Source organism: Uloborus diversus, chromosome 1 (assembly GCF_026930045.1).
Source record: "Uloborus diversus isolate 005 chromosome 1, Udiv.v.3.1, whole genome shotgun sequence".
Taxonomy (NCBI): Eukaryota; Metazoa; Arthropoda; class Arachnida; order Araneae; family Uloboridae; genus Uloborus; species Uloborus diversus.
The window spans coordinates 182,576,403-182,602,804 of NC_072731.1; the positions used below are offsets into that span (position 1 = coordinate 182,576,403).

At 33.7% G+C, this 26,402-nt stretch overlaps 1 protein-coding gene across 1 annotated transcript; it reads left to right on the forward strand.

Moving 5' to 3' along the window:
- Nucleotides 1-1,812: 1,812 nt before the first annotated feature.
- Nucleotides 1,813-24,713, forward strand: LOC129233858 (succinate dehydrogenase cytochrome b560 subunit, mitochondrial-like). Its single transcript, XM_054867793.1, has 6 exons — nt 1,813-1,943; nt 2,456-2,509; nt 14,603-14,704; nt 15,606-15,667; nt 18,753-18,916; nt 24,514-24,713. Exons 1-6 carry the CDS (start codon nt 1,918-1,920, stop codon nt 24,616-24,618), a joined length of 513 nt encoding a protein of 170 aa, XP_054723768.1. The 5' UTR covers nt 1,813-1,917; the 3' UTR covers nt 24,619-24,713.
- Nucleotides 24,714-26,402: the final 1,689 nt, after the last annotated feature.

The window sequence follows — 26,402 nt, forward strand, 5'->3', positions numbered from 1 at the left end:
AAACTTAATTCACGGATCAGAAGCTTTTTTCACGTTTCTTCGTTACAGAATTTTAGTCAAGGCTTCAAGACTACCAAAAAATAAGTCTGGATAGGTTATTAGTGATTTAACTTTCTGCGATTTTCAGTAACTGGTCCATTGGATCGGTACCGGACCTATAAATAAAATTTGCTGCACTTTAAAGACAGCAACGGCAGAGCCCGATTAAGATATCGAGGGTCTCCAGGCCAAATATTTTTTGGGGGGCCCCATGTATTCAAGCTTTATAACTTCAGCCGTAGGCTCAAACAATTTTAACCATAGACTAAAGTGATTTCAGCCATTTGGGGGCCCCTAAATATCCGGGGCCTAGGCAAGGGCCTAGTTGGCTTATTCAGTAATCAGGCCCTGCAGAGGCCCCTGGTCCATTCTGAAAAAGGAACCGGACATCAAGGACGCTCAAATGAAAGCAATAAAGCAATCGTGATTGCTCAAAAAAAATCCCCGAAGGCGTACAGGTTTTAAGGGGGCAAAAAAAACGAAATTGCACACACAGGTTCAAGGGCTCAAGAAAATGAAGAGAAGAAAGAAAGGGGGGAAAATAAAACGAAGGCTCACACGTTCCAAGGCGCAAATAAAATAAAATGCAGAAAAAAAAAAAAGTTCGATGGTGGGGGGGAAAAAAAAAACAGAAGGCACACTGGTTCGAGGGCGTAAAAAAACGGAGGTGCACAGGTTCAAGACCGTAAAAAATGAAAAAAAAAAAAAATAAACGAAGTCACACAAGTTTGTGGGCGTAAAAATAAAGAAATAAATAAATTAAAAAAATTCTGATAAAAAATTTAAAAAAAAAACCAATAGCAACAAAACAAAGTGGCACACAGTGGGCTTTCGAGGGCGCACAGGCGGAAGGGCGCATTGGCTTGCAGGCCGACGGGCCAATCCGCCCCTGCTCATAGACCTGTCCCACGATAATTTAAACAAAAATGCTTTTTAAAATTTATAAAAATGTATCATACATACTCTAGTTATTTAAAAAAAATAAATGAATTAATAGAAATTATAACTTTTACAATAATTTTATATTGATTTTTTGATTGCTTTTTATAGTTTTTTGTATTTTTTTTTCTTAAAGGTTTACTTAATTACGCATAATAATTGCAGTAATTGTTCTTTACATTTAAATATCATTGCTAGTAAATAAATTACTTGTTTCTTAATTACTCTTTCTTTCTTTCTTTATTTTATCAAATATATATAAATTAAAATCTTATCGATCCGAGAATAGTTTTCCGATCCGCGGGTAAAAAACTGACAAACGCAGATTTAAATTGTTAAATATTTAGCTATTAGTTTCTAATATCTTCCATAGATGGCAGCAGCCAAGGTACCGAATGGACACACTTTGCTCTATGATAAAAGCTAGAAGTTGTTAGGCATTTAGTATTTAGGAGGCGTTGCCATTACCCACGTTGCACGTTGGACGCTGGACGATCCCATTCTTGAGCGGCAAATAGGGGGTATAGGAATAAGATGACATCACCGGCCGGCAGCATAAGAAATGTTTATATTTTTCGAGTCCGGGCAGCCGGCAGCGGAGTCACTTCGGCAACGGCCGGACACGGTTTGTTTATTTTGATTACGGGAGCAACCAAGGCGAAGTCGAAGTTTTTTTTTTTTTTCAAGATGCCGACCCCAAAAAGAGGAAAGGAAAAAATAAATTAATATTCGCATTCAATGGGAATATGAATTGAAGAAACCATTAGTAAAAAAATAATTTCTCTTGAAATTTGATGATTTTGAGTAACATTAATTTTTATAATTTAATATGAACTGAGAGCAGAAAACAGTGTAACTGCAACTGAAAGTTCTGTTTTTAACTTTACAGAAGTGTAGTTTTGATATTGTGATTACTTTGCCGTTCGCAAGAATTTCAGAATGGCTTATTATCTGACTTGTTACCGGTAAATTGTTCTGTTTTTCAAGCTTAATGTTAGCATTACAAAAGTTTTCAGATTGTCCTAATTTATTCTTCAGTTTTTGAAATGCTCTGCGCTACATTTTGCGTAGCTTTTTCCCAGAGCACTACTGTTATTCAAAAACAATAATTTCATTTTAATGTTAGCGATTTCACAAAGCAGATAATTTCAGTAACTATTGTCTTAAATGTGTACTTTCACACACAATTTATACACACTCTGTTTAGACCTATTTTGGGTCTCAAGATAGACACAAGCTTATTCGTTTTAATTTATGTAAAAACAAGTTCTTCTATCGCTTAAATCCTTAGATTGTTAGTAGCTCTTAAGAAACTGCTATGGTGTTTTAACCTTATTTTGTATATAATGTATCTAAAGCACTGAATTTTTATTTATCTATGTATATTAGTATTGTCTTGTTCTTATTCTATACTTAAATTTACTGAGCCTGAACGGCTTATTTTAAATCATTTGATTAAAATGTATTTTGCTTTCAGATTTACCAGGCCATTCTTAAAGAACTGCATTCCAGCTTTGTCTGCTCTTCATAGGTATAATTTTATGTATTTTAAAAAATTTTAACAAATCTTGTCTTTTGAGTGGGTAATAATTTGTTTTTAGTGTTAATAATAAAAGGGTAAAGTATTTGAAATCAGAAAGGCTTTCTCACTGATTTAGATTGCTTTCCATTATGAAATAGTAATAAATGAAGGCCAGTTAAAAATGCAACTAGTAGTTCATACCATGTTGAGCAAGTTTCTACAAGCATTTTAATGCTGAAAAATGCTTGCTTTCTGCAAAAGTATTGAAAATGCTTGAGACATTCAATCAGCCATGTCTTTGAGATGATCATGAACTTGTGTGTGTAAGAGCTTCCTTACAGATTCAAATATATATATTCATTGGATCTAGTATTTTGTAGTCTTTATTAAACGCAATTATGCACTGCAGACTAAATTTAAGTTCTAACTGTTTCGTTAGGATCTTCAGTTTAATTTTATTCTTATTAATTCCTAGCAAATCTTGAAACAGAAAAAATACTACTCCAAAAATATTTTAGCTGTTGGGTACAGTTAATCGATGTAGCTCTGCTACTTGCAATGGGGTGAATAGTTTTAAGGTCTTCAGAGCTTTTAAGTTTTCCCTTTCAACTCTGAAAAAAACCAGTTGCCAAAAACCAGACCCCTTTCACAAGTGAAAATAGATAATATCTCAGAAAGTGATTTTATCCAGCGATCTAAACAAGGTCTCAAATTGCATTCTGGAGTGAACCTGTTAAAAGCATGACTTGGGTCGATCTGCATATCACCAGTATAAAGCCAGAAAGAACCTCATGGTTGTATGGGTGTAATGTGATTGCATCTATAGTGGATTGATAAATTGAATAGCATCAGCCAATAGTTGAGCTTCTCTGGCTGAAGTGGCTCTAACAGATATAAGTTTCACTGGTGTGAATCCCATGTTGGGCTGGGGGACTGGAAATGCCCAGCACCAGGAAAATGTAACACAGAAAATAAGACTTTATTAAGAGGATTATTCGGAAAAGGTTCTTCAAGTTGAACAGATATTCATATACAAGGCTGTTTCGAAAAATAAAGATACAATAGCTCGCATACCTTTAAAAAAAATTAATTTATTATTATTTATTTCTTACTAACTGGATTATTTATTACTTTTCGACATAGTTTGCCCCGTTATCCAAACATTTGTTAAGTCGGGGCACAATCTTATGTATTCCGCTGTCATAGAAGTTCGCCGCCTGTTGTCGAAACCACATTTCAACTTCACCTTTAATCTCATCATCGTCGTGGAATGATTTTCCACGAAAATGGGACTTCAGGTAAAGGAATAAAAGGAAGTCGCTGGGTGCAAGGTTTGGCATCGGAGATCACAGATGGCTGACCTGTTCTTTGTTGGTCATGAACATTGGTCTTACCCTCAGAGAAAGGATGACACCCTTTCGTTACATTTTGTTGATTCATAATGACCCCCATAAACAGAAACAATTTCTTTGAATATCCACTGGTTACTGACCTTTTGCATGAAGAAAGCGTATGACGAAGCACACTTCTCATTTGGCGGAATTCTGAATTGGCACATCCATTTTAAACACTACCTACTCCAACCAGAATCAGCATTGCAATGCGGAACAACCACGAAAAAAGCTAAAGGTTCAATGTTAACACATGTGTTGCCAACTTGCTCGCCAAAACTTTTCTTTTCCTCTGACCTATGGTGTATCTTTACTTTTCAAAATGTCCTCGTATCTAAGCCTGTAAATAAGCAATTTATGTAAATGTACTCGAGATATACTAAAGGTTATAAATTAGGAACTTTAGAATTGTAACCAATGGCATAGGCTTTCATAGCTATCATTGTTGTTCATTATACCAGTAAACAGATAATTACCTGCTGTTGAGAATTGACAATCTTTGTAGTTAGATGCCTAGCAGGAAATTACATTCTACTGAAAACAACCTCAAATAGAAGCAGATGGAACTGATGTGATATACCCCACCCTTGGCGACTTTTTCCTGTTGTCACCAAGAAAGCGTCGCCAAGAAAACGATGTATGACGACATATGTCATACATCGTTCTTAGCGATGTTTTTTTAGCGCCAACAGGAAAAAATCAGATAAAAAAACATGATCAAAGCACTTCAGAACACAACATATGTAAAAACATCATAAAACCACAACAAAAAACATCACGAATATAAGCTTCAAAAATACCAGAAACTAGAAAGTTTTTGTACACAAAGAACAATTACTAGAAAGTATTTAAAATGCTTAAATTGACAAATTACTAGAACAGCTCACCAATGAAATATGTACCAATAGAAATAAAAGCTATTTTCCAACATGCATTTCATCGAACAAAAACTTTTCTCATACTCTGGCTAAAAAAGAGCAAAGCGATTCAAATTGCGATGTTTAAAGCGGAAAACATCCCCAAAATCAATAACTATTTCAGCCAAAAAGCACTTAGTTACTCAAATTTCGTTGTATGAAAAGTAGAAATGTCTCAACAGAACATCCTAAACAGGGGCGGACTGGCTGACTATGGCCCAGTCGGCAAAAGAGATTTTGGCCCACTTCTGTAAATTAAAAAAGTTGCATTAACCAGTACCGGATCTCGATTCTTCTGAGCCGAGCTAAGACATTAAACTACCACTACAGTTCCTGTTTTCCTTTAAGTTTCTAAATCAAGTTTTAAAGTTCTAAAAAAAGAAAATTGTGAAACGTAAAATAAAGCTAAGATTGACACATTTTTTGTGTGCCTTCACAGAAGGATACTAATAGTATAAGTCTGAAAAGGCACAGTTTTAGGCTTCTATACTGACAACATAGGAAGGACATGAGAAAAGGAAGGAATCAGGTAAATTCACCCAGAATTTTTTCGAAATTGGTTGATCTGTATAGGCATAAGGAGAAAATAATCGGGGAGACGGGGTTCTAGTTCCTTTCCTAGTGATATTTTCAAAGTTGATGTTAAAAAGCATAATTTTACAATTTTCCGTAACATTGAAGACAGGAAAAAGAAAGGGTTCCTTCACAATTTTGTTTCCTTAACTTTTTTTTTCAAAATTGAAGTCTAATTTTGGCTATCTTTGTTTACAATTGAATGTCGAGGGCTCGTCCCGAAAATTCTCCAAAATGGAAAGATTTTAGAAATACAATTTTAGGTTACCCTTGGTAAAATTAATGGAACTGGGAAGCATCGGAAGCTCTCTATGAAAACGTTTCAATTTTGAACTAAAGGGTGTCTTTTTTTAGAGGCATAGAGCTTTAAGTTGGCAACTTAAGTTGGTCTGTTTGATATGTGTGCCATTCCTATAGCTGTCACTTGTTTTGTGTTCAGTTCGGTTTGCCATTTCATCATGAATAAACAACAAGGCAGTGCAACATAGCCACACAGCGCGTGCCACAATTGATTTATTGAAAGAAACGTTCGGTGAACGAATAATTTTTGCGTAATGGACTCGTGAATTGGCCTGCAAGATCATGCGATTTCACACCACTGGACTACTTTGTGGGGCTATGTGGAGTCTTTGGTCTGAACCGATAAGCCGCTGACGATTGACGACTTGGAAGGAGAACAATCGCCACCTTATTACTGACATACGGCCTCTATTACTACAAAAAGTGAGAAAATTGGACTTTCTCCGAGCCAGCCGAGGTGGCCATATGCCGGAAATCATATTTAAATAAAAATGGCAAAGAATCATCTTCAGGGGTCGATCCAGCGCCAAATTGGGGCCGCTTTGCGGCCCCTTCACAAAATTCCGCATGGCAAAAGCGGCCCCATTCACAAAATTCCCCATCGCAAAAGCGGCCCCATTCACAAAATTCCGCGTCGTAAAAGCAGCCCCTTCACAAAAATTTATAAAAAGGCAGCCTTTTCACAATATTTTTTAACCGCAAATGTGTACGCATCTACGCCGGAGCCTCTTCCACCTTCCCCCATCTTATCTTTTTGCTTGCTGCGTGAGGTGTTTTTGCTTGAGAGCGTCAGAAGGGGCACGGGAGAGGGACACTTGTGATTGGTAGCTTGTTTTCAAAAAAATCTTAAATTTTACTTTGATTACGCAATATATATTTAGCATTAATTTGTGTTGAGTTTCGAAATCCAATTCTAAAATAACTTTACTTAAAATAAAATTATTTTACATGCTGTTTTTATATTTTTATTTGTTTTGAAGATCTTGATTTCCTTACATTGACCATGGTAAACGAATTTTTCGCATTTTTGATGTTTACTGTACCTTGTTAAGAGGCAAACAAATAAAATTTCTTATATATTTATTAACATCATTTAATTGCAAAGTTTTAAACGAAATACCTACTCTGTAAGAGCGTCAAAAGTCAAAAAAATTAAACGTTGAATGCTGGTGCAGTATTATTTTGGGTTTTAATTACTTTTAAGTTTTTCAAACACATACATGGAATCTTTAATGAGTATTTCACTTCTGTGTTAAGAAATATGTGATATCTTTGAGTCTGTTCATATTGTATTTATTAGGAGTTATCATTACGTTCAGCAGCATGTGCAATTTTCATTCCTCTTAAAGTATTTGAGAGGGGGAAACAGGAAATCTGTTGTGAGACTTTCACCTTAAGAAAGTGTGCCTTGCATATGTATATTTGTAAAAAGCAATAAATGTAATGTATGTGTCAAATTACGAATAAAATGTTAAGGGTCTTACTTCCCCCCTCCCCCAGTGCATTTTCTCTTGACAGCTTTCAGGTATTCTTCAAGAACTTGCAATCACCCCTGAAACCTGTCTAGGGCTTTTCTATAACGATACGACAGCTAAAAATGCTTTAATATAATCTTTCCCAAGAAAAAAAAATCACGAGAAGGTCTTTTTTACAAAAATTAAGAAAATTCACAAAAATATTTTGCTTTTTCACAAAAATAACGAAATTTCACAAAAATATTTTGCCTTTTCACAAAATGGGGACCCAACAAATAAAACCTGGATCGACCCCTGATCTTTCAAATTAGGCAATTAACAGAATTTAACTGTGTTTTATTTAAACCTAAAGTTCTCTACCTCTAAAAAAAACACTCTTTATTAAAACCGAAAAACTATCATTGGTCACGCTTGAGAGAGGAAGATGCTCAGTGATCTCAGTTGGAAGCATTTAAAAACTGAAGTATACTCTACCCAATTTTAAACTGCATTTAGTTACTATAGGGAATCCGGCGACTCTCCTTCTTAATTTTTCGACATTGAAATTTTTAAAACATAATCTTATAATGTGTTTGAAAACATTAAAAGGAAAGGGGACAGGTTTCTCGAGTGTTTCCTTGCCCCTTAAAAGTTTAGACAAAACTGCACAAAAGCTATTTTTTTTTTCCAAAAGATAAAGACTCGCATAAGCCTGTCCTTGAAACGTCACTCTTTCGTTTCAATAACTTATCCACAAGAATCTGATTAGAATATATCTAAATATTTTTTGCATTACCTTTAAAACTAAACATCAAAAAGCTTTTCAATATTTTAAAAATAAATATTATCGAAAACACTTGAATATTATATGTACCTAGAAAACCAAAAAGTAAAAGAAGCACCTTTTGTGTTTTACAAAACTTCTCTAAACAGTACCCTTTTATCTGAAAGCGCACTGCCCCTTTTTTGGTCTGATGGAAACACTAGTTCCCTCAGGGCAATTTTCCTGAAACTGAAACCAATTTTAGGATATAGTACTTATAAAAGGATTATGGAGCTCACCCACGAAAATTTCAAAATGTGAAATTTTAGGCTATCTTTAGTGACTTTAAGGGAACGGCGTAGGTTCGAAGACTTTGTATGGCAAATTATCGATATTTAAATCTGAAAACCACAATGGAGGGGCTTGATGCAAGAACCAAGAGCTAAGTAAGTCCAGAATCACTCATTTTTGGAAAGACAAACAAATAACATCAGTGTCCGGTAGAAAGGCTAATATCTTTCCAACAATATTTGCTAGAAAGCAGAGGTCTGATCTTACATTTGGTTCCAGTTGTAGCACCAATCGAAACTTCTATACTATCGGCCACACGCTAAAATGAATTACAAAAAAAAAAGTTTGGACTGAACTGGTTCTTGCATCAGAGTCCTCAATTGCTTGAGAGACTTGCAGCTAGTATCGTTGGTGACTTTTAGACTACAAATCAGGGTTGGCCGGATTGGACCCAATGGGTTTTTTTGAAAAAACCCATTTAAAAAAACCCATTATTTAGCCCACTTTTGGGTTTTTTTAAATTTTTTGAGAAGTTTTTAAAAAAAGTAATTAGTTTAAATACTTTTACAATTTAAACTTCTATTTTATTTGTTCTTCACCACAGACAATGGACATAAAAAATTAATTTTAAACTTTAATAGTATTTCTTCACTCTTAACGGCATTAAAAATACTTCAAAGATTTAAAAAATATATATTTAACTTTTATCTTTAACTGGTCAATAAATAACTCAAATTATCTTGACTAAGTCCTGTCACGTCTGGTTTTCTCAATATTTGTAGATTGTACAGAAGAAACTACTCTAGCTAAAAGGCTTTCATGTGAATTATTTTCTGCAACCCGACACGTCACAAATTTCGAATTAACAAGTTATATTTTTTTTTAGAAATTAACAGGTTTTACAAATGGTCGGACAGAAAACAGAATAGGATGTACAGTATTTTCATTATCTTACAAAAAAGTTTAATATTTCTTAATCTGTACACAGAAATAGAAAAACAGGCAACATAAAATTCAAAGAAATGTCTTGATTAAGCTGGAATTCAGTAAATAGGGATTTAAACTACTTGAGGTTCTACAGTAGTTTTGCATAAAAAAATGAAATACAATAAAGTAAAATGCAAAAAAAAAAATAGTAGTAATTAAAAACGAACAATAGATTTTATCACTCAAGAAGTAATTTTGCCTTAACTGTTGGTAATCATGGAAACTAAAAAATCTGAAACTTCACCATTCTTGGGTTTCGTCGTCTTTCATACTCTTCTTCAGAAAACGCTGAATTTTAACTAGTTTTCCAGCTTTTTTTACCCCAAGACAATTTTTGTGCTTTGTTCATATTATTACGCTACAATATACTACAAGTACCCTACATTTTCCCTAAAAAAAAGACAAAAAAACCCACATTTCTTTTTAAAAACCCAGCTTTAGTTGGGTTTTTTTGGGTTTTATTTAAAAAACCCTGGGGTCCATGGGCTTTTTAAAAAAAAAACCCAGGTTTTTGCCAACCCTGCTACAAATGGACCTCATATCTGAAATACCTTAGGTACCCTGTTAAGTATAAATCTGGCCCTGATTACAACCAATGACTAATTTATCAAAAGGGAGCATATCCATTTGCCAAAAATGTTCAGGAGGTGAGAAAAACGAATTAAGGTAAGCGCAAAATAGTTTTATCAACTTCTCTAGATACAGAATTGAGCACAAAAGCACAGCAAATCAAAGGGCCAGAGTACGAAATGTTTTTGTAATAAAAAAAAAAACAAGGAGATATCGCCATCTTAATTTTGGATATGTGCCCTTTTGAACGAAAATCTGAATGTTGAAAATTCCAATTTCAACAAAACTCTCTTATCGAAGGACTTGAACCTAAAAGTAGTGGATTAAAATTTGAGGCTTTTGGACATGTGTTCCTTTAAATCTAAAAGTCTTCGTACTACAGGTTCCTCCAGAATGTGTCCCCTTTTGTTTAAAATAAAATGTGCAGAGGACGGATTTGTTACCTTTTGATCAAAACGCCACACTTTACCCTTAAATAAAATCAGACTTTCCACGTTTGGACTTCTTGAGAGTAAGTGATTTCATAGAGATTGTCTGAAAGATTTAGAAAATGTCATAAATTTTTCTAAAAATGGGGACATGTTCCCTTTTGATGAATTACTCCTCAACTAATGGAGCTCAAAAAAAGAAAAGAAACCTTGCCCTCCCCAGCACCCCGGAACTCAGTCCTAAATCCACTGTGTTCAGGAGTTCTCTCGAAGTCAAAATTTTGTTCCATTTCAAATTCAGTTTATCGTAGTTCAAACTTGCTTTAGCTTTCCCATATGCGGTTCGGAGATGAAAATACTAGTATAGTGATGATTTACAATGAACCAATGAAATATCTTGCCAACTGACAGTATTTAGTTGAATCTACCACAACCAGTGAATACCAGGGGCGTGCACAGAAATTTTGGGGCACATCACAAATGACTTTTACGGGCCTCCCTCTATCTTGTTTACCCCCTATGTCCTTACATATATTTCACCGCTCATTTAAAAAATCTCAGGCCTTCTTCAGGATCGGAATCGGGACAACAGCTGTCCCTTCTCCCCCTCCCCCCTGTGTATGCCCCTGCTCATGCTCATGTATCAACACCCCCAAAGCATGATCCACAAATTTATAGCAGTGCCAGGGCCACTTTGTTTAACAGTGCAGGCCCCTTCAATTTATGTTAATAGACGTACGAATACGAGTTTTTAATTCGTTTTTTTCGTCCCGGGCGCTTTTTTAGGCCGCATCGGACCCCAATTTCTCTGGCTCCCTCCCTCTTTCTCAATGTGGGAGCCATGGCCCCCAGAGCTCTAAAAACTAGAGAGAATGTTGATAAAAGAGGAAAGCATTCATACGTGGTGAACTTCGGTTATTTACTTTGTCCCTGCTTAGGGTGGAAAAAAATAAACCTGTTTTCAAACGCTTTTTTCACATAGATTAAATGAATTACATGTTTTTGTTTATTTATTTTGTAATGACACTTTAAAAAATGTTAGGTGTGAATTTAAATGTATTAAGTTCAATAAAAAAAATTGCTTGAAGTGGCCCACTGAGCGGTTGGCCCAATCGGGGATCCCCGACTAGCCGACCTGGCCAGTCCGCCCATGATCCTAAACATAAACAATACAAAAATACAATAATTTATTTGCTATTCAGACTTGCTTTCAAAATACCTATTATATTTTACATAAAATAACACCTTTATATTTTTATAAAATGCTGGAGTCAACTTATTTTCAGAAATTCAGTACCTAAAGGAGGCACGTTAATAGAATTTGTCTAAATAATTCCTGGCATCGATAAGAATTAACTTTTAGAAAAAAATAACCGTACTATTTTTGTAAAATTAATTTATATACAGTAAAAATAAGAGTTACAAACTACAAGAACCCATTAAGGATTTGTAAAAATAAAGAATTTCGGAAGTGAGAGGTGTTTTTTTAATTCTATAATAAAGAACTTACCTTTTTATGGTATAAATCCTCACACTCAGTCTAAAACAAAACATCATATGACAATGGCATGTTACAGATACACACCACGTTGTGGTTAACTTTTAATTAACGTTCAAATTTGAAGAAACTGGCATTTTCTAAAGTTTTTACTTCAAAACACAACTACTGAATTTACTAACACAAAATAAGCTTTCCTGTGAGGTATATTACACCAGGGTTCATACACTTTTGGTTAAAAAAAGTTCCCTGACTTTTCCAGGTTGTTTTTTAGAAAATTCCAGGTTACTCGCTTCATTCAAAATTTAAGTTTAAATAGTAATATTTTCAAAATAATTAAAATTGTTTAAAATAGCAATGCAGAAGAACTGAAACTTCTCCCCTTAGATTTAAAAAAAAAAACCTTGGATTTTTTTTTCCTTTGTTTTGTCTGTCAAAATTTGAAGTTTTTTTTAAACATTTTGTTCAAAATTGTTTTAATTTGTTGAAAACAGAGTGCTTTCAACTTATTTTAGCATTTCTTTGATGTCACGCGTAATATTATAGTGTTTTACTGTAGTCCTGCAGCAACCTTTTAGCATCCGCTTTTGGTTTACAATGCTTCTTTTTATTTTCTAATTAGTAGGTTACACAAAACATATTGAGCAAAATGCAAAGCTGAATTTCAGTATAAATATGATTAACTTGTTGCATCAATCATCATACCATGTAATGCATAGTAACAAAAATCAGCATCCGCTGATCTTTAGGCCAATACCAAAAATCTTTTTTTTTTCACATATTAAAGGACGCTTACATTAAAATTTCAAATTTTCTTTTCCCTGAAGTAATAGTTAATTTTCAAAAATTCATAACTTTTTGCACATATAATGTTATTTTCAATAGTACACATTGATATAAACATCCAATTCTGTTTCTGGAAGTTTAAGTCTACTTCCATTGTGCAAACAATCAAATATGGCGACAAAGTGAAAAATTTAAAATAATCAGTAAATTTTTGGATTTGTAGTATAAAAGTAGTAATAAATTAATAATCCTTAAAAAACTACAATAAAAGCAAAATAGTCAGTATTAGCACATAAGAGTCTAAATCAATTAAAACAAAAAAATGTTATAAAGATTAAATTTTGCCTTTTTTCTAGAAAATAATTACAAATTATCCGGAAAAAAAAGCACAATTTGTGTTGTTTTCAATAGTTTGCATTGCAATTAACATCCAATGCCATTTTCGGGAACTTAGGCACTTAAAAAGTCTTGTGTACTTCCATCTTGGGAATGACCAAATATGGTGGCTATGCCCCAAAATAAGAAATAACTTTTTTAATTTGTCGCATGAAGACAATTAAAAAATAATAAATCTTCATGAAACTACAATTCATTGAAAAGTTTTTATCACATTTGCGTCCGAGGCAGTGAGGATAAGATTAAGTTTTAAAAACAAAATTTTCATTTCTCAAGAAAATTATTTTAAATAATAATAATAACAGAAAAACAATTTGCAGACCATTTTTGTTATTTTCATCAGTTTTCAATTAAAGAAAACATCCAATTCTGCTTTGTTTTTAAAAACTTAGGCATTTTAGGATCGTATCTACTTCCATCTTGTGAATGACCAAAGATGGCGACTACGTTTCACACGTAACTGAAATGATTTTCCAATCAAAAAAGAAAAAAAAAACGATTTTCCCCGATCGACCCTCTTATCTACAGGTTGTGCTTCCGAAGCAGTAAATTGTCTTCTCAACTGTTGAGTTTGTGCATAATTCCTGTTCACCTGATTTTTTTTCCTTGGGAACTACTGAGAGCCAAAAATGGCGGCTGCTGAAGATATTTTGGGTCGTCACTTTTTTCATTGCTTTAAAATTGTTACAATTTTTTTTAAAATACATCAATAAAAATGAAGATTAGATCTCATAAAATAAATTTCCCTGGGAAAAAATTGGGAAAAGAAAAATTTTGGGGACACATTTGGAAAATTCCTTGACATTTTTGACTATGTCATTTTCCCTTATAATTCCAGGTTTTCCTGGAGTGTACGAACCCTGAACGAACAGAATGTTGTGGCAACCCATGTAAAACTTTAGGCAGTAGAAAGAAATGCGTTCCCCTCACTGACTCCATGCAAGAAAATCTTCGCTCTTTTGGCACATTTTTTGTTGTGAAAAAAACGTTCATTCTTCAATTGCAGTTTTTAAGTGCCAGCGTCAGTTTAGATAAAAATTTACAATTTTTTTCATGAAATCACAATAAATACGAAGACTAGATCTCATGGTACTTAATTCCTTGGGAAAAAATGGGAAAAAAATTTTTGGAGGACAAAATTTGAAAACTCCCTGACATTTTTGACAGTGTCATTTTCCCTGACAATTCCCGGAGCGTACGAACCCTGTATTGCACGAAACAACCCAAGTAAACAAGTTTGAACAGACCTTAGATTGCCTTCGTGTTGCCTAACACAGGTTAGTTTCGCCAGGGATGCCATGCTTAAAAAATTATCGCCTCACTGGCGAGAAAAATATTTCAATTTTGTGCAAAAAATCGGATGTCGCCAAGTGTGGGGGGGGGGGGGGGGGGGGGTTATATCACATCTGTACCATGCAGATTTCTATTTCAGATAGGTAATAAGTAATCTCAAAAAAAAAAAAAAAAAACTCTATTGTTCAACTTGGAAATTTGCTCGGATGATGTTTATATTAGTTATGAGACATACTGTAGCTGCTTGTGCTAGCAATTTTACGATTCTTTATTCTTCCTTCTATTTGTAAACCCAAAATAGTTTGAACTATTTTTCTTAGTGTTGCATTTTAAACGTCCAGCATTGTGTTATTATTGATAGAATTTTTTAATTCCTTTGATTATTATATTGTTGTTCATATTTTCAAAGGATATAAAATGAGAAGATTTTAATTTTAATTTTTTTTTTTTTACAGTGATAAATTTGTTAGTACTTCTTCACGGAAAGAGAGTGAAACATTTTTTGAAAAAAATGAAAGATTGAAAAGACCCATGTCTCCCCATTTAACTATTTACAAGTAAGAATTGTGTTACAATAAAATTAAATAATTTATTTTAAAACATGTTTTAAGTACTCTTTTAAATTGATTGTATGAAAACCATTAAATTACATTGTTGATTGAAAGCTTTTTAAAAAAAATTACTCTTAGTTTTTATTTCTTGCTCTTAATTTCTTTTGCTGCTTTAAAAATCATTCAATTTCAAAATTCTTTTCAAATGTTTTTCTTGTTTTTTTTTAATGAATATATGCTTTTATGTATCGTTTAAAAAGTTTATTGTAAGTTGAAGTAATAGTTTAGTTATTTCAGTAATTGCTGTATTAAGTTTCATCCTTTTTTTTTAGAGGTTTTTGGTTTTAACTATTGGCTGTTGAATATGTTCTCACTTTTTTTTTTTTTTTTGTAAAAACTAATGCTTTATTTTTAAAAAACCATTAAAAAGACGTTTTTCTTGGCCCATTTGCTAGCCTATTCTTCCCCATTTTTCTCCCATTGAGTTCCACATCGGGAAAAATGGACAAGTCTTTAAAAGCAATCCAAAAATCGGCAATTTTGGCACCAGTTTTTAGCAATTCAAAACTATTTATTGTCAAATATATTTTTTAGATTTTAATTTGTTCTGATTTCATCTCATTTATTTTGGTATTAGTGTATTTTTTCAGTTAAGTGTGTACTATTTTAAAAGTTACTTTAAATGGCCACATAAAACTGGAAAATTTGAATGTAAACTTCAATCTAAAAGTTGAAATTTGCTAAACATTTATTAGAGTTCTCGATTTTTTAAAAAAGTGTTTAAAAGTGTTAAAAAAATGCCTAATTTTAATTGTGGAAATTTAATATGAACCCTTTTAAGAAGTAATTTTCTAGTTTTTTGTAATTTACAGCTAAGAAATTTAATTTTTACACTTCATTTTATTAGGCCGCAACTCACATCCATGCTCTCTATTACTCACAGAGCCACAGGAATAGTGTTATCTGGAGGTATGTATTGAGTTACTTAAAAGTAGGTAGTGACACTTTTAATATATATTTTTTATATGTACTGTTAGCTTTGTTTAATTTGGTAACGAATAAGCAAATGCACGCCCATAAGTATGAAACCTTCTGGAACTAAATATTACCCCTTAGACCAATGTTAAAGATCCCCATTTGATCACATAATTTTCCTGCATAATCCAATAAGTCTAGTCTGCTTTTGTAAACATTGTTGCTGGGGAAAATGCACCAGAAAAAAAATCCCCTGTCAATAGACTTAAATTTTCTTAACTAAAACACCCCGTTCAGGAACTTGACAGATGGGGAATTTATAGCATTTCTTGTCAGTGTCAAATGACATACGTAGGACAGACCCAATGTTCTCTTAAATTCCATATCAAAGAACATGAAAATTATGTCAAGAAACAGGATTTAAAATTGTCCTCTATTGGGTAGCACTGTTGGTCAAAATGATATTTTCGATTTTTCTTCTGCCAAAATTATTCATGAGTGTTCTTCGTTTTACAATTTAGATTTTTGAAAATCCTATTACATCCGGAAAAGTTCTGCTTCAGTAGTTAATGATTTTTTGAGTACACCCCCTTTCCCTGGCGTTTGGAAATTTTATCATGAAAAAAAATTCGTCTGTGACATTTTTCCTCAACATAGGTGTCCAAGCTGTAGTACTGTGATGTAATTGTTTACGATTCCTTGACTGTTTACTTTGCTTCCTTTCATTTCTCGTTCATTTGTCGTTTGGTTTGCATTAGTGAACCATTCATTCTTCCTTTTGTGCACTGATGAAGGGGCTTGCATTTGATAGCCCCGAAACAACTGTTTACTGAGTTTTTAACTTTCTTTTAATTGCTTTTATTTGTACTTTATTCACGTTGTACCATTTTACTTATTCCACACTATAAAGTTTTCAATTGTTTTTTTACAATTTTCATCAGTGCTCGCAGTGCATAAAACTGGTCAGTCAAAGTCTGTAGAAATCGGTTTTCTTAAACATGGTCAGTTTTTGCCAGTGTTTTCAGAAATTAGTAGGTAGTCGGTATTTATGTGCAAATTTACCAAATAATTCATTTAACAAAGAAAATCAGCTTTGTTATTTAACCCAATTTCCTTATGAACTTTGTTAAATGCCAAAAATATGCGGAATTGTCAACATTCCCCCCTAAGTTTGCCAACCTGGTAAAGTCTACATTACTTGATAAGAATTGTTTGCTATTCTTTTATTGGATGGTAATGAACATATATTTTATGACGAGCCTAACTTCTTTTTGATCTACTATCTGTTCATATTTCAAATGAAAGGTACAAATGAATGTTTACGTCGCTTAAAAGAAGAAATGAAGTAAATAAGTACCAAAATTTATTTGACTTTATTTGACTATAGTTTAATTTACCAAAAAAGAATATTGAAAAATAAGAGTTTTAAAAATAAGATGTTGAAAATATATAATGCATTATAATATATATTTTTTCAATACCTAATAATAATGTGTGTATGATAATGTGTCTGTCGGTTCAACTGTAAGCTTTTAAAAAATCTATGGGTAAATCTATAACCATTACAGCTAATTATAAAGCAGCAATTGAGTTATTATCCATTTTGGATATGCCATCTGAGAGCATTGGGTGTTATTCAAAATGTTTGGTGGGTGGCTAACGTCTTTATATGTGTTCAAAATATTTCTGTTCCAAAATCAGCAAGAAGTTTTTCATTTAATTGTGGAAAACAAATCCAGGCACTACTATTTGTACAGTTCAGTGCTCTTTTATACAGTTAGGTATTACAAGAAGCACCACTTGCTAAAACTTTTGGGAACACCCAAACTTTGGGAAAACTTCAAGAGATATGAAATAGTGGATCTGAAAGTTGATATAGTAACGAAGACAATTTTAGAAAAGCACTTGTGGCATATTTCTAACCAATTACTTCTATTTGCTTTGTTTTCATACAGATTTCTAGCTGTAGAAAAATCAGAAATTATTACAGTAATAAAGATGCAAAATGTAAGAGGTCTAGCATAGCTAAAATTATTAAGAGATGATGCTGACCTTGTAGATTTTGCAAGGAACGATTGAGCTTTTTCCTCATATGAATATCAGAAATTATTTTCTAACAGCTGTGCTTCCAGCTGCGCTGTTTCATGTCTTTTAAGGTTTTTCCAATGTTCAGTTATTTCCTCAAAATTTAGCAACAAGTGGAGAGATTCCATTGCTGCTTTGCCCTGCAAAAGAAAAAAAAACACTGAATTGTAGAAACCCCTTGTACCCGAGTTTGTTCTCTCATTATTCAATGAAAAATCTCTTGCTGGTCTAGGAACTGCTAATAATTTTGCGACATCTGCAAAGTGTGAAATATATGTTCATTACTACTTTTCTCCACATCACCCCACCTCTTAGCAATGTGCCTTAGGTTTTTCCATGAGGGGTGGGGAGGGGGGTCACATAGCGGGCCTCCCACACGGCTGGGAGTGTTCATTGCTACTGCTGAGGAACTGGATATTTTAGCTAATTTTGCCTCTATGCAAGCGACGGTTTATCAAAGGTTGATTCTGTTAAATTTGTTTTTCTTCCAGAAACTAAATCTGTTACACCCTTATCTTAAACCCCCATTAATCTAAAAGCATGTTTTACAATTACATGAAATTCTATGAATTTCCCAACTAATTACTTCTTGTCATTTTTGTTTTCTATGACCTTGAGATTTCAACCATTTTATTTCCTTGTCTGCATATTGCTCATAAGTGCCACAATATGAAGAAATGAAATTTTTCAGGGGAAGCATTTGAAATTGAACTCTTCAGGCAATTTGCATTAAGAAAATAAGTTTGCTATGCTCTCCAGTGGTTAATATTCGAGCAAAATATCTGTCAGTTTTTTCCCAAAAAAGATAACGTCCTGTGAAGGCCTTTAAGCAAGAAAAAAAAATTTTAAATTCCCTATTGTGACTCTCATCTTCCAAACGATCGATATATTTAATTTAAACATGTACTTTATTTCTTTTTTTTTTCCAAAAGTATATTTTTGAATGATATTATCATTTTCAATATTTTTTTTTTTTTTTAAATATATTTTTTAGCTTTATACACTTTATCCATTGGGATGCTTATTCTGCCTGCAAATTTCCCATACTACATCAATTATCTGCAATCTCTTCATCTACCCTCTGCGCTGATTCTATCGTTCAAATTTGCTTTAGCATGGAGCTTTATGTATCACACAGCAAACGGAATCAGACATTTAGTAAGTATTCATGCATCCAACTTTTCATTTAGTAATTCATTCATTAAAAGTAAAAACAGTAATAATATATTTATCCATGAGCAAGAAGTTTATGTATGGGTGATTCAAAAAGGATTGGAATAGTTGTAACAGGTAATAATAACTCACACCTCTTCAAGCAAATGCCATCATAGAATGTACAGCCTGAAATGAAACACAAACCTGCTGTTGCATTTGCATTTCAAAACAGCTGCTTCACGAGTATTAAAGTAACATTCTTGGCGCTATTTGTTGGGAAAATAGTAATGCAACGCACACAAAAGTAACTTGAAATGAAGATGGAAACTAAAAATCTTGCTTCCAGGATTCCCCACTCTTGAAAAAAACGCACTGGACAACATACTATTTTGTCCACTTTTTCTCACTAATTGAATGTTGTAAATTAAAAATGCAGAACTTAAAAACAATGAAATTTTTCTCATTTAAGAAGCATTTTAATATCAAAATATCACACTTACATGCATGAACAATATTTTAAATGAAAAATATTAACCCTTTATGTCATTAAGGTTGCATATCTACAAAAAACATAAAAATTCTTTGTCTTTTACCCAGTATGTTTCAAAGAGCGATTTCGGCAATTATTTCTATTCAGCAACATATCAGTTAACACATTGTTCAACATCCATGTAGTAGATGGGAGTACTAAGGTAATTTCTGGAACTGAAGTCCAATTTATTACAAATGAAGTTGCACATTTTTATTGCAGTCAATTTTGTTCAAATTTGGTAACCTTTTGGACTATTCAACCTTCATCGAATGCTATGCAAATGCTTTTTCATTTCACACAGTTAAAGTTTTATGCATTTTATATTATACATTATTATCATATTTAATGCGTATTTTAAGGGAAATCTTGTTATGCTATAGTGCATTGCCATTTTTAAGGGTATTCAACTAAGGAATGGCAGCTAAAAATATCTGTACTACAAATCTTAACTATCCATCAACGCGTAAAATAAATGGTACACAAAATTTTTGGATAATGCCGAAAAACAAAATACTCTTTATGGCATATTAAGAAGGTTGGTACTTATATTGTCCCCTCTGGGCAACAGTAAGCTATCTTGGTGTTATTCCTGGGATTAGATATCTTACTGTTGCTCTGAGGCGAGGATATATTTATTTTATCTTATGAAACTAATTCTAATGCATTAATAATTTAAGTAGATAAAGTATAATCATAAATCATACATGAAGCAAAGGATAGTTTTTTCTCTCTTAGAATAAAATGTGTTTACAAATTGAATAATATGATAAAAATAGAGGGGGAGTTCCAGTCTTTTTACTTATTTTTTTTTTACTAAGGCGCTTTTATTAGCTTCACCTGTATGTGCAAGTAGTTATCAAAATAATGGAAACACTTGACATTTATGGAGTATTCTTTATTAGTATGGTGTAGGACCACCTTTGGCATGTATTACAGCTTGGATTTGCGGAGAAATCGATTCATACAAGTGTTGAATAGTGTTTGGCGGAGTTTTGTACCATTCTTCATGGAGATATTTTGAAAGCTCTGGGAGAGACGCTGGTGGAGGATAGCGATTCCGTATTGATTGCTCTAAAATAGACCATAACGGTTCAACTATGTTAAGGTCAGGTGACAGTGCTGGCCAAAGCAGATGTTTAAATTCATCCTCGTGTTCATCAAACCATGATTGGTTAAGTCCCATTGTATGGATATGTGCGCTGTCATCTTGGAAAATTCCATCTCCTTCAGGAAACAAAGTTAACATCACATAATGGATCTGGTCAGCTAAAACTTCTCCAAGTTTCTCCCCAGTGATCCTTCCTTTTAGGGTTACGACTGGTCCAGTGAAACCACTACATGACTACCTATATCATGACACATCCTCCTCCTCCCTGCTTGACAGTTGGAAGGACAGAATCACAACCGAATGCTTGTACTAATGTCTTGCAAACGTGTACCGGTCCTGTAGTAGGGAAAAGTGTCAGATGATTTGTCAGACCATTTTATTCTCTTCCACTCATCAATCAACCTGGATTTGAGAGTGCGGCACCACTGTAGACGATGTTTAGCATTAAGGTATGTGACTAGTGTTTTGGAAATCGCTACTCTGCCATAAATGTTCTGTTTATAAAGGTGCTTTCTAACTGTAATCACTCACACTGGTGAATCCAGATGGTGATTGAGTTTTGTGGTCACTTTTGCTGCTATTGTTCACTTTTTGGACCTTACAATCCACTGCAATACCCGTTGATTTCTTTCACTGAGCTTTTCTATCCACCCACTATTTTTATTTGCCGAGCTTGTCTTACCGCGATGTGAGTATACGGTCATGACGTTACATACTGTACCTCTAGAAATGCTAAAAAAGTGAGATGTTTCTGTTACACAGTTTCCAGCTAGACGCGCTTCAAGAATTTGGCCTTGTTTAAAATTTGAGAGGTCCGACATTTCACAAGCTTGAAAAAAATCTAAAACTTCCAGAACTTTAATTAAGCCAACATATTATACTACTGGAATATATACTATTTATAAAGAAACCAGATATCTAGTTTTATTCTTTATCACTTACGAAGCACATTCAAAAATGTCAGTTTTATTCACAGGTGTTTACATTATTTTGATAACCACCTGTATTATGTATCCTGTAACAGAATCTTGCAACTCAATTTTCACCCACTTCCTGTGATTAAATTCTTTTGAAATTCGGCATGCGACGTCCGACCCGATGAAAATGCAATATTCTATAATCTAATTAATAAACTATTGATTATTAGATTATTACAACTTTAATCAAAATGTTTGCCTAAATTCTCTAACATGAGGACCAAAAATGCTCACACAAATTGGAATTAAAAGTTGATAGAAGCCCTTTGATTTTTCCACATCAGATAAAATTTATTCAAGTATTCCAAGGTAGTTAGAACGTGAATTATAGGTGTTTTTAACTAATTAAAACCCATGCTTTGTTTGTAAACAAAAAAGAGTTATGTTAACTATTTGGCGACCGAAAATTGAACCTTGATTATGGCTGAATATTTAGTAGGCCAAATCACTATTCGTTGCATCACTATTACAAATATCCAGAACGAGATTTTTCATGAATGTAAGATCAAATTTTTTTTTTTTTTGGTGTCAAAATAATTTGCGACACGAATGTTCTTTGGCACTTCCCACCTAAGAACATTATTTCAAGTGCATTGGAAATGCTCACTGCTCTGAGAAATATTGCTTTATGATAAAGTTTCTTTTAAGTTCTATGCCTTTAGGCATTTTAACTCACTTTAAAAAAAGGAAACTTCCCTATTAAACTATTTCTTGCTAGTGAGTGTCATCACATTTCTGGTTAAACAATACAGTTGCATAAACTCTGAATGTTTTAAGAAGTTTTTAAGCTTTTCATGAACTGAACTTATAATTTTTCCCGTTGAATTTCGGTGTTTCTTAAAATACTTTAAATTGAGTAAATAAAAGTTAACCCAAAAATAACCGGATTTTTGTTCTAAAATATTTATATATTAGTTTATTCACAAAATTTCTTTAGTCTCCTTCAAAGTGTTCACCCTTAGATGCAATACATTTGTTAATTCTTTTTTTCCACTGTTAGAAGCTCTCCTGGAACTTTGACCATGTCCAGTGCCCGTGGCAAAGCAGTTTTACAGCCTCTACATCATCAAAACGCTTCTTGCAGATTTTTTTTTCATCCTCGAGAACAGAAAAAGATCACAGGGGGCTAGGTCTGGCGATACAGGGGTCAAAAAACGACTGCCCACCCCTGAGAGGCCAATTAACGGTTAATAGTGAAGGTTGTGTGTACGTAAAGCGACAACTCTCGTTGATTTTTTGGCAGATTTTTTCAACGTTTTCATCATTTCGAGACGTTGAAGGGCGCTCAAAGCGAGCATGATCTTCGACATTCATGCTACTGCGTTTAAAGCGCCCAAACCACTCGAAAATTTGTGTACGGCTCATAGCATCGGCCTTGAAAGCTTGTTGAAACATTTGGTAAGCTATTCCGTTGCCGGCTTTTCAAGCAGGAGAAGCAAAATTTCAAGTTTACACTTTGTTCTTTCAAATCTGCCATAATGAGTTTGCAGGCGGAAAGGAACAACACCTGAAAAAACCAACCCTACGATCAGACGTTATCAATTAAACAGACGCCACTTGCACAGCTGGTTTGTGAAGATCTCTACTTGAGCCATCTAGCTGGAGAACACTCTACTACATCTAGGATTTGCATCGCACCATTAGTCCGGTTTCTTTTGGGTCTCCCCTTATACACACACACACACACGCACATATATATATATATATATATATATATATATATATATATATATATATATATATATATATATATATATATATATATATATATATATATATATATATATATACCTTTTTTACTCTTATTTGAATTAATAAAAACTATTACCAAAGTTACGTAAAAGCACAAGCGAACTTGAGATTTTCTGCAGCAGTGTAAACAACTGTCAAATATTTATTTTTGCATATAATTCAACTGCCTCTGCTAATGAATTGGGGTTTTTTTGTCGAGTACATTTTATTTTATCTCTTGTACAGCTCCAAAATTATCTTGCCAAACTAATGTGACTTGTGTTTTCCACAGGAGTCTTGTACTCCACAACATAATGGTTTCTTTGCAAGTTGAACTTTATTTCATTTTTATTTATATACATTCGAGCCCGCTTAATGGAATATCGGATAATAGAATATCCCGCTTAATGTAATAAAATTCCAATGTACAACACCGTTGATGTGCGTTATTTTTATCCCAGATAATGGAATATCCCGTTTATTAGAATAGTTTTTCCTGGCAAGTTGCCTATTCCATTAAGCGGGCTCAACTGTACTTATTATTTTGCTTTAATTGTCAACAAAATCTTTTGTTCGATAAAATAATGTAATTTTTAAACATAAATAAATGATTCAGTAAGTTACCCCCCATTAGCCAGGGCTAAGGCAGAAATACATGAACTACACCGCCAGCTCAGTCAATTCCAGCCGAGTACTGCAAATTATTAGCACTCATCAGCCCTATCATAGGAGTGACTGAACTGGAGGTGCAAAACCTCTTAAGGAAGCCTAGAGTGCCAAACAAACTGGTAGCTAATACAGAATTAGCACTGACCAGACGAGTGACAGAAACAACTCGAATATTGAAGGCAAGGCAGGTATATTCAGTAAGTTACCGCCCATTATCCCATCAGTCACTCCTATGCCGGTCTGATGAGTGCTAAGAAGCACGAAACTGCAGTCCTCGGCTGGAATTGACTGAGCTGACGGTGTAGTTCATTTATAAATAAATGAATTTAAAAAAAACCAAATTGAAAGAAAACAAAATGCTGAGTGATAAAATAGAAATTACACTTTTTTAATGCCCAACAATCTTTTGAAGTCTTGTTCTAATTATTCGAACAATCTACTGGACATTGTTTATGGTCCAGTTTGACAGAAATTAACTCACAGTGTAACAATGTAAATTAGCCCCACAATTTGACAACATGTCTTCGTTTTTTTAGTAGTTTAAATGTGTGGGGCTCATAACATTTACCCTTTTTCATTGCAGGCTTGGGATATGGGATATGGATTTGAACTGAAGAATCTCTACATGTCTGGCTATTTAGTAGTCGGTAGTTCAGTGATTGCTTCTCTTTTAGCTGCTTCAATGTAAATTTTCTTCTGTTAGGAAACAAAGAGTGCGCTGTGTTTTATAGTGCATAAGTGGCACTCCTTTGTACTGTATTGTGTAATAAAATTAGAGATGAATTTCAAATGTATTGTATCTGTTATGTGTAGTAGCTTAGAAAAGCTTATCATTTAATTTCAATCTAAAAAAAAGTTAGGAAATTTCTTATTAAGTAGTTCTTAAAAGTTATAAATACTTATTATTTACCATCTTTTAGATGCAACCTATGTGTTTCGAAGCAAAGTGGGCGGGTGTAAAAGCATTAAAAAGTTGATTTCCTCAAGTATTTAAATTTAAAAACATAAATACAGTGCTAAAATTCTTTCATACAGCTTTAGCCATTATCCACTAAAAAATAGCCTTCCTGAAAACGTAAAGTAGTTTAATCTTCATGTTTGATGTGTTGACTGCTGTTTCAATCCAACTGGACTTCCACTCTCCCTAAATTTATTTCATTTTCATACCCATGGATTAAATTTGCTTCCAATTAATATTTTGTTTCAATGATTAACTGGTCCATGGATTTTCTTGGAATGAAATTGTTATGGGCTAAAAGTGCATTCCACCACTAAAAAACTTATTTAGAGAGCCACTGGAATTTCAAAAAAAAGTTGGTTAAATTTGAATTATTTTGTTGCATGTCTTCACCACTTTAGCAATTCATTTTACTTCTAAAACACAAAAGAAAGAAACCAAACTGAAAATATTGAATAATCTATGAAGTACAGTTACCCACATTTTGGATTTTGAAGATTCCGGAAAAATCGGTTAATTAGGGAAAAAACTGGGGAAAATTAAATCAAAGTCATTTTCAAACGTTGGTAGGCTGCGTTTTCCTGTGTAATCCTGCGTTTTCTACCTGTTCCAGTTAAATCTCGCCCAGAACTTGATAAATCAGTAAATTCTTATGTCTATCAATCAAAGACTCTGTCGAATGGTCTGGGGGGAGGGGCTGAAAAGGAACAGAGGTAAGTTTTGCTTCTGCAGTATGCTTGCGAGAAAACGCTGCTCTCGCTTAGATCTTGAGCCCGCAATTTTTGTTAAGTATGAAAAAGAATTATAAATCTTTGATATACTGAAATACACTGGTGGACAATTGCTAAGGATGGATGGCAATAGCAGCGTTAGCAATTACAGAATGGAAGGCAAGAAAATATGGAAATAAGCATAAGTTGCGGGGCACATTAAAACGTGTTGTGAGTTGCAAATTTTAGATTCACGACGTTGCTGGTCATGTGATAGCGCTGATAAGCGATATAAACACTCTGGCACGTGATGAACATTGTTGTTCACAGGCAAAGTTTGACGGGAAAGAATCAATTGACAAACTTGCATTTTTCGATATGTCTTCCCGACATCCCTTAGATGATTTTATGAGTGACCGTGCGGTGGCAACATCGAAGAAGGGCAGAAAAATTTATATGTTGCCAGGGAGTTCGACGTCGGCCACAGGGTTGTTTCGAGGATTTGGAAATCATTTCAAGCAATGGATGTACGCAATACGACGTCAGCAGAAGATTGATACTTAGTGCTAGCAACGAAAAAGAACCAGCTCAGCACAGCTACTGAGGTAGCAAAGCAGTTTCCTGCTGCTACTAGCAAGCAAATATCCCAAATAACTGTAACCAGACCTTTGCAAGCTGTACGACTATATGCTAGACAGCTTGTTTTGCACACCCCATTGGCTACAAGTCAGCGTTTCACCCGTTTATAAAGATGTCGTCAGCATCACAATTGGAGAAAAGTCGACTGAGTTTGTGTACTATTCT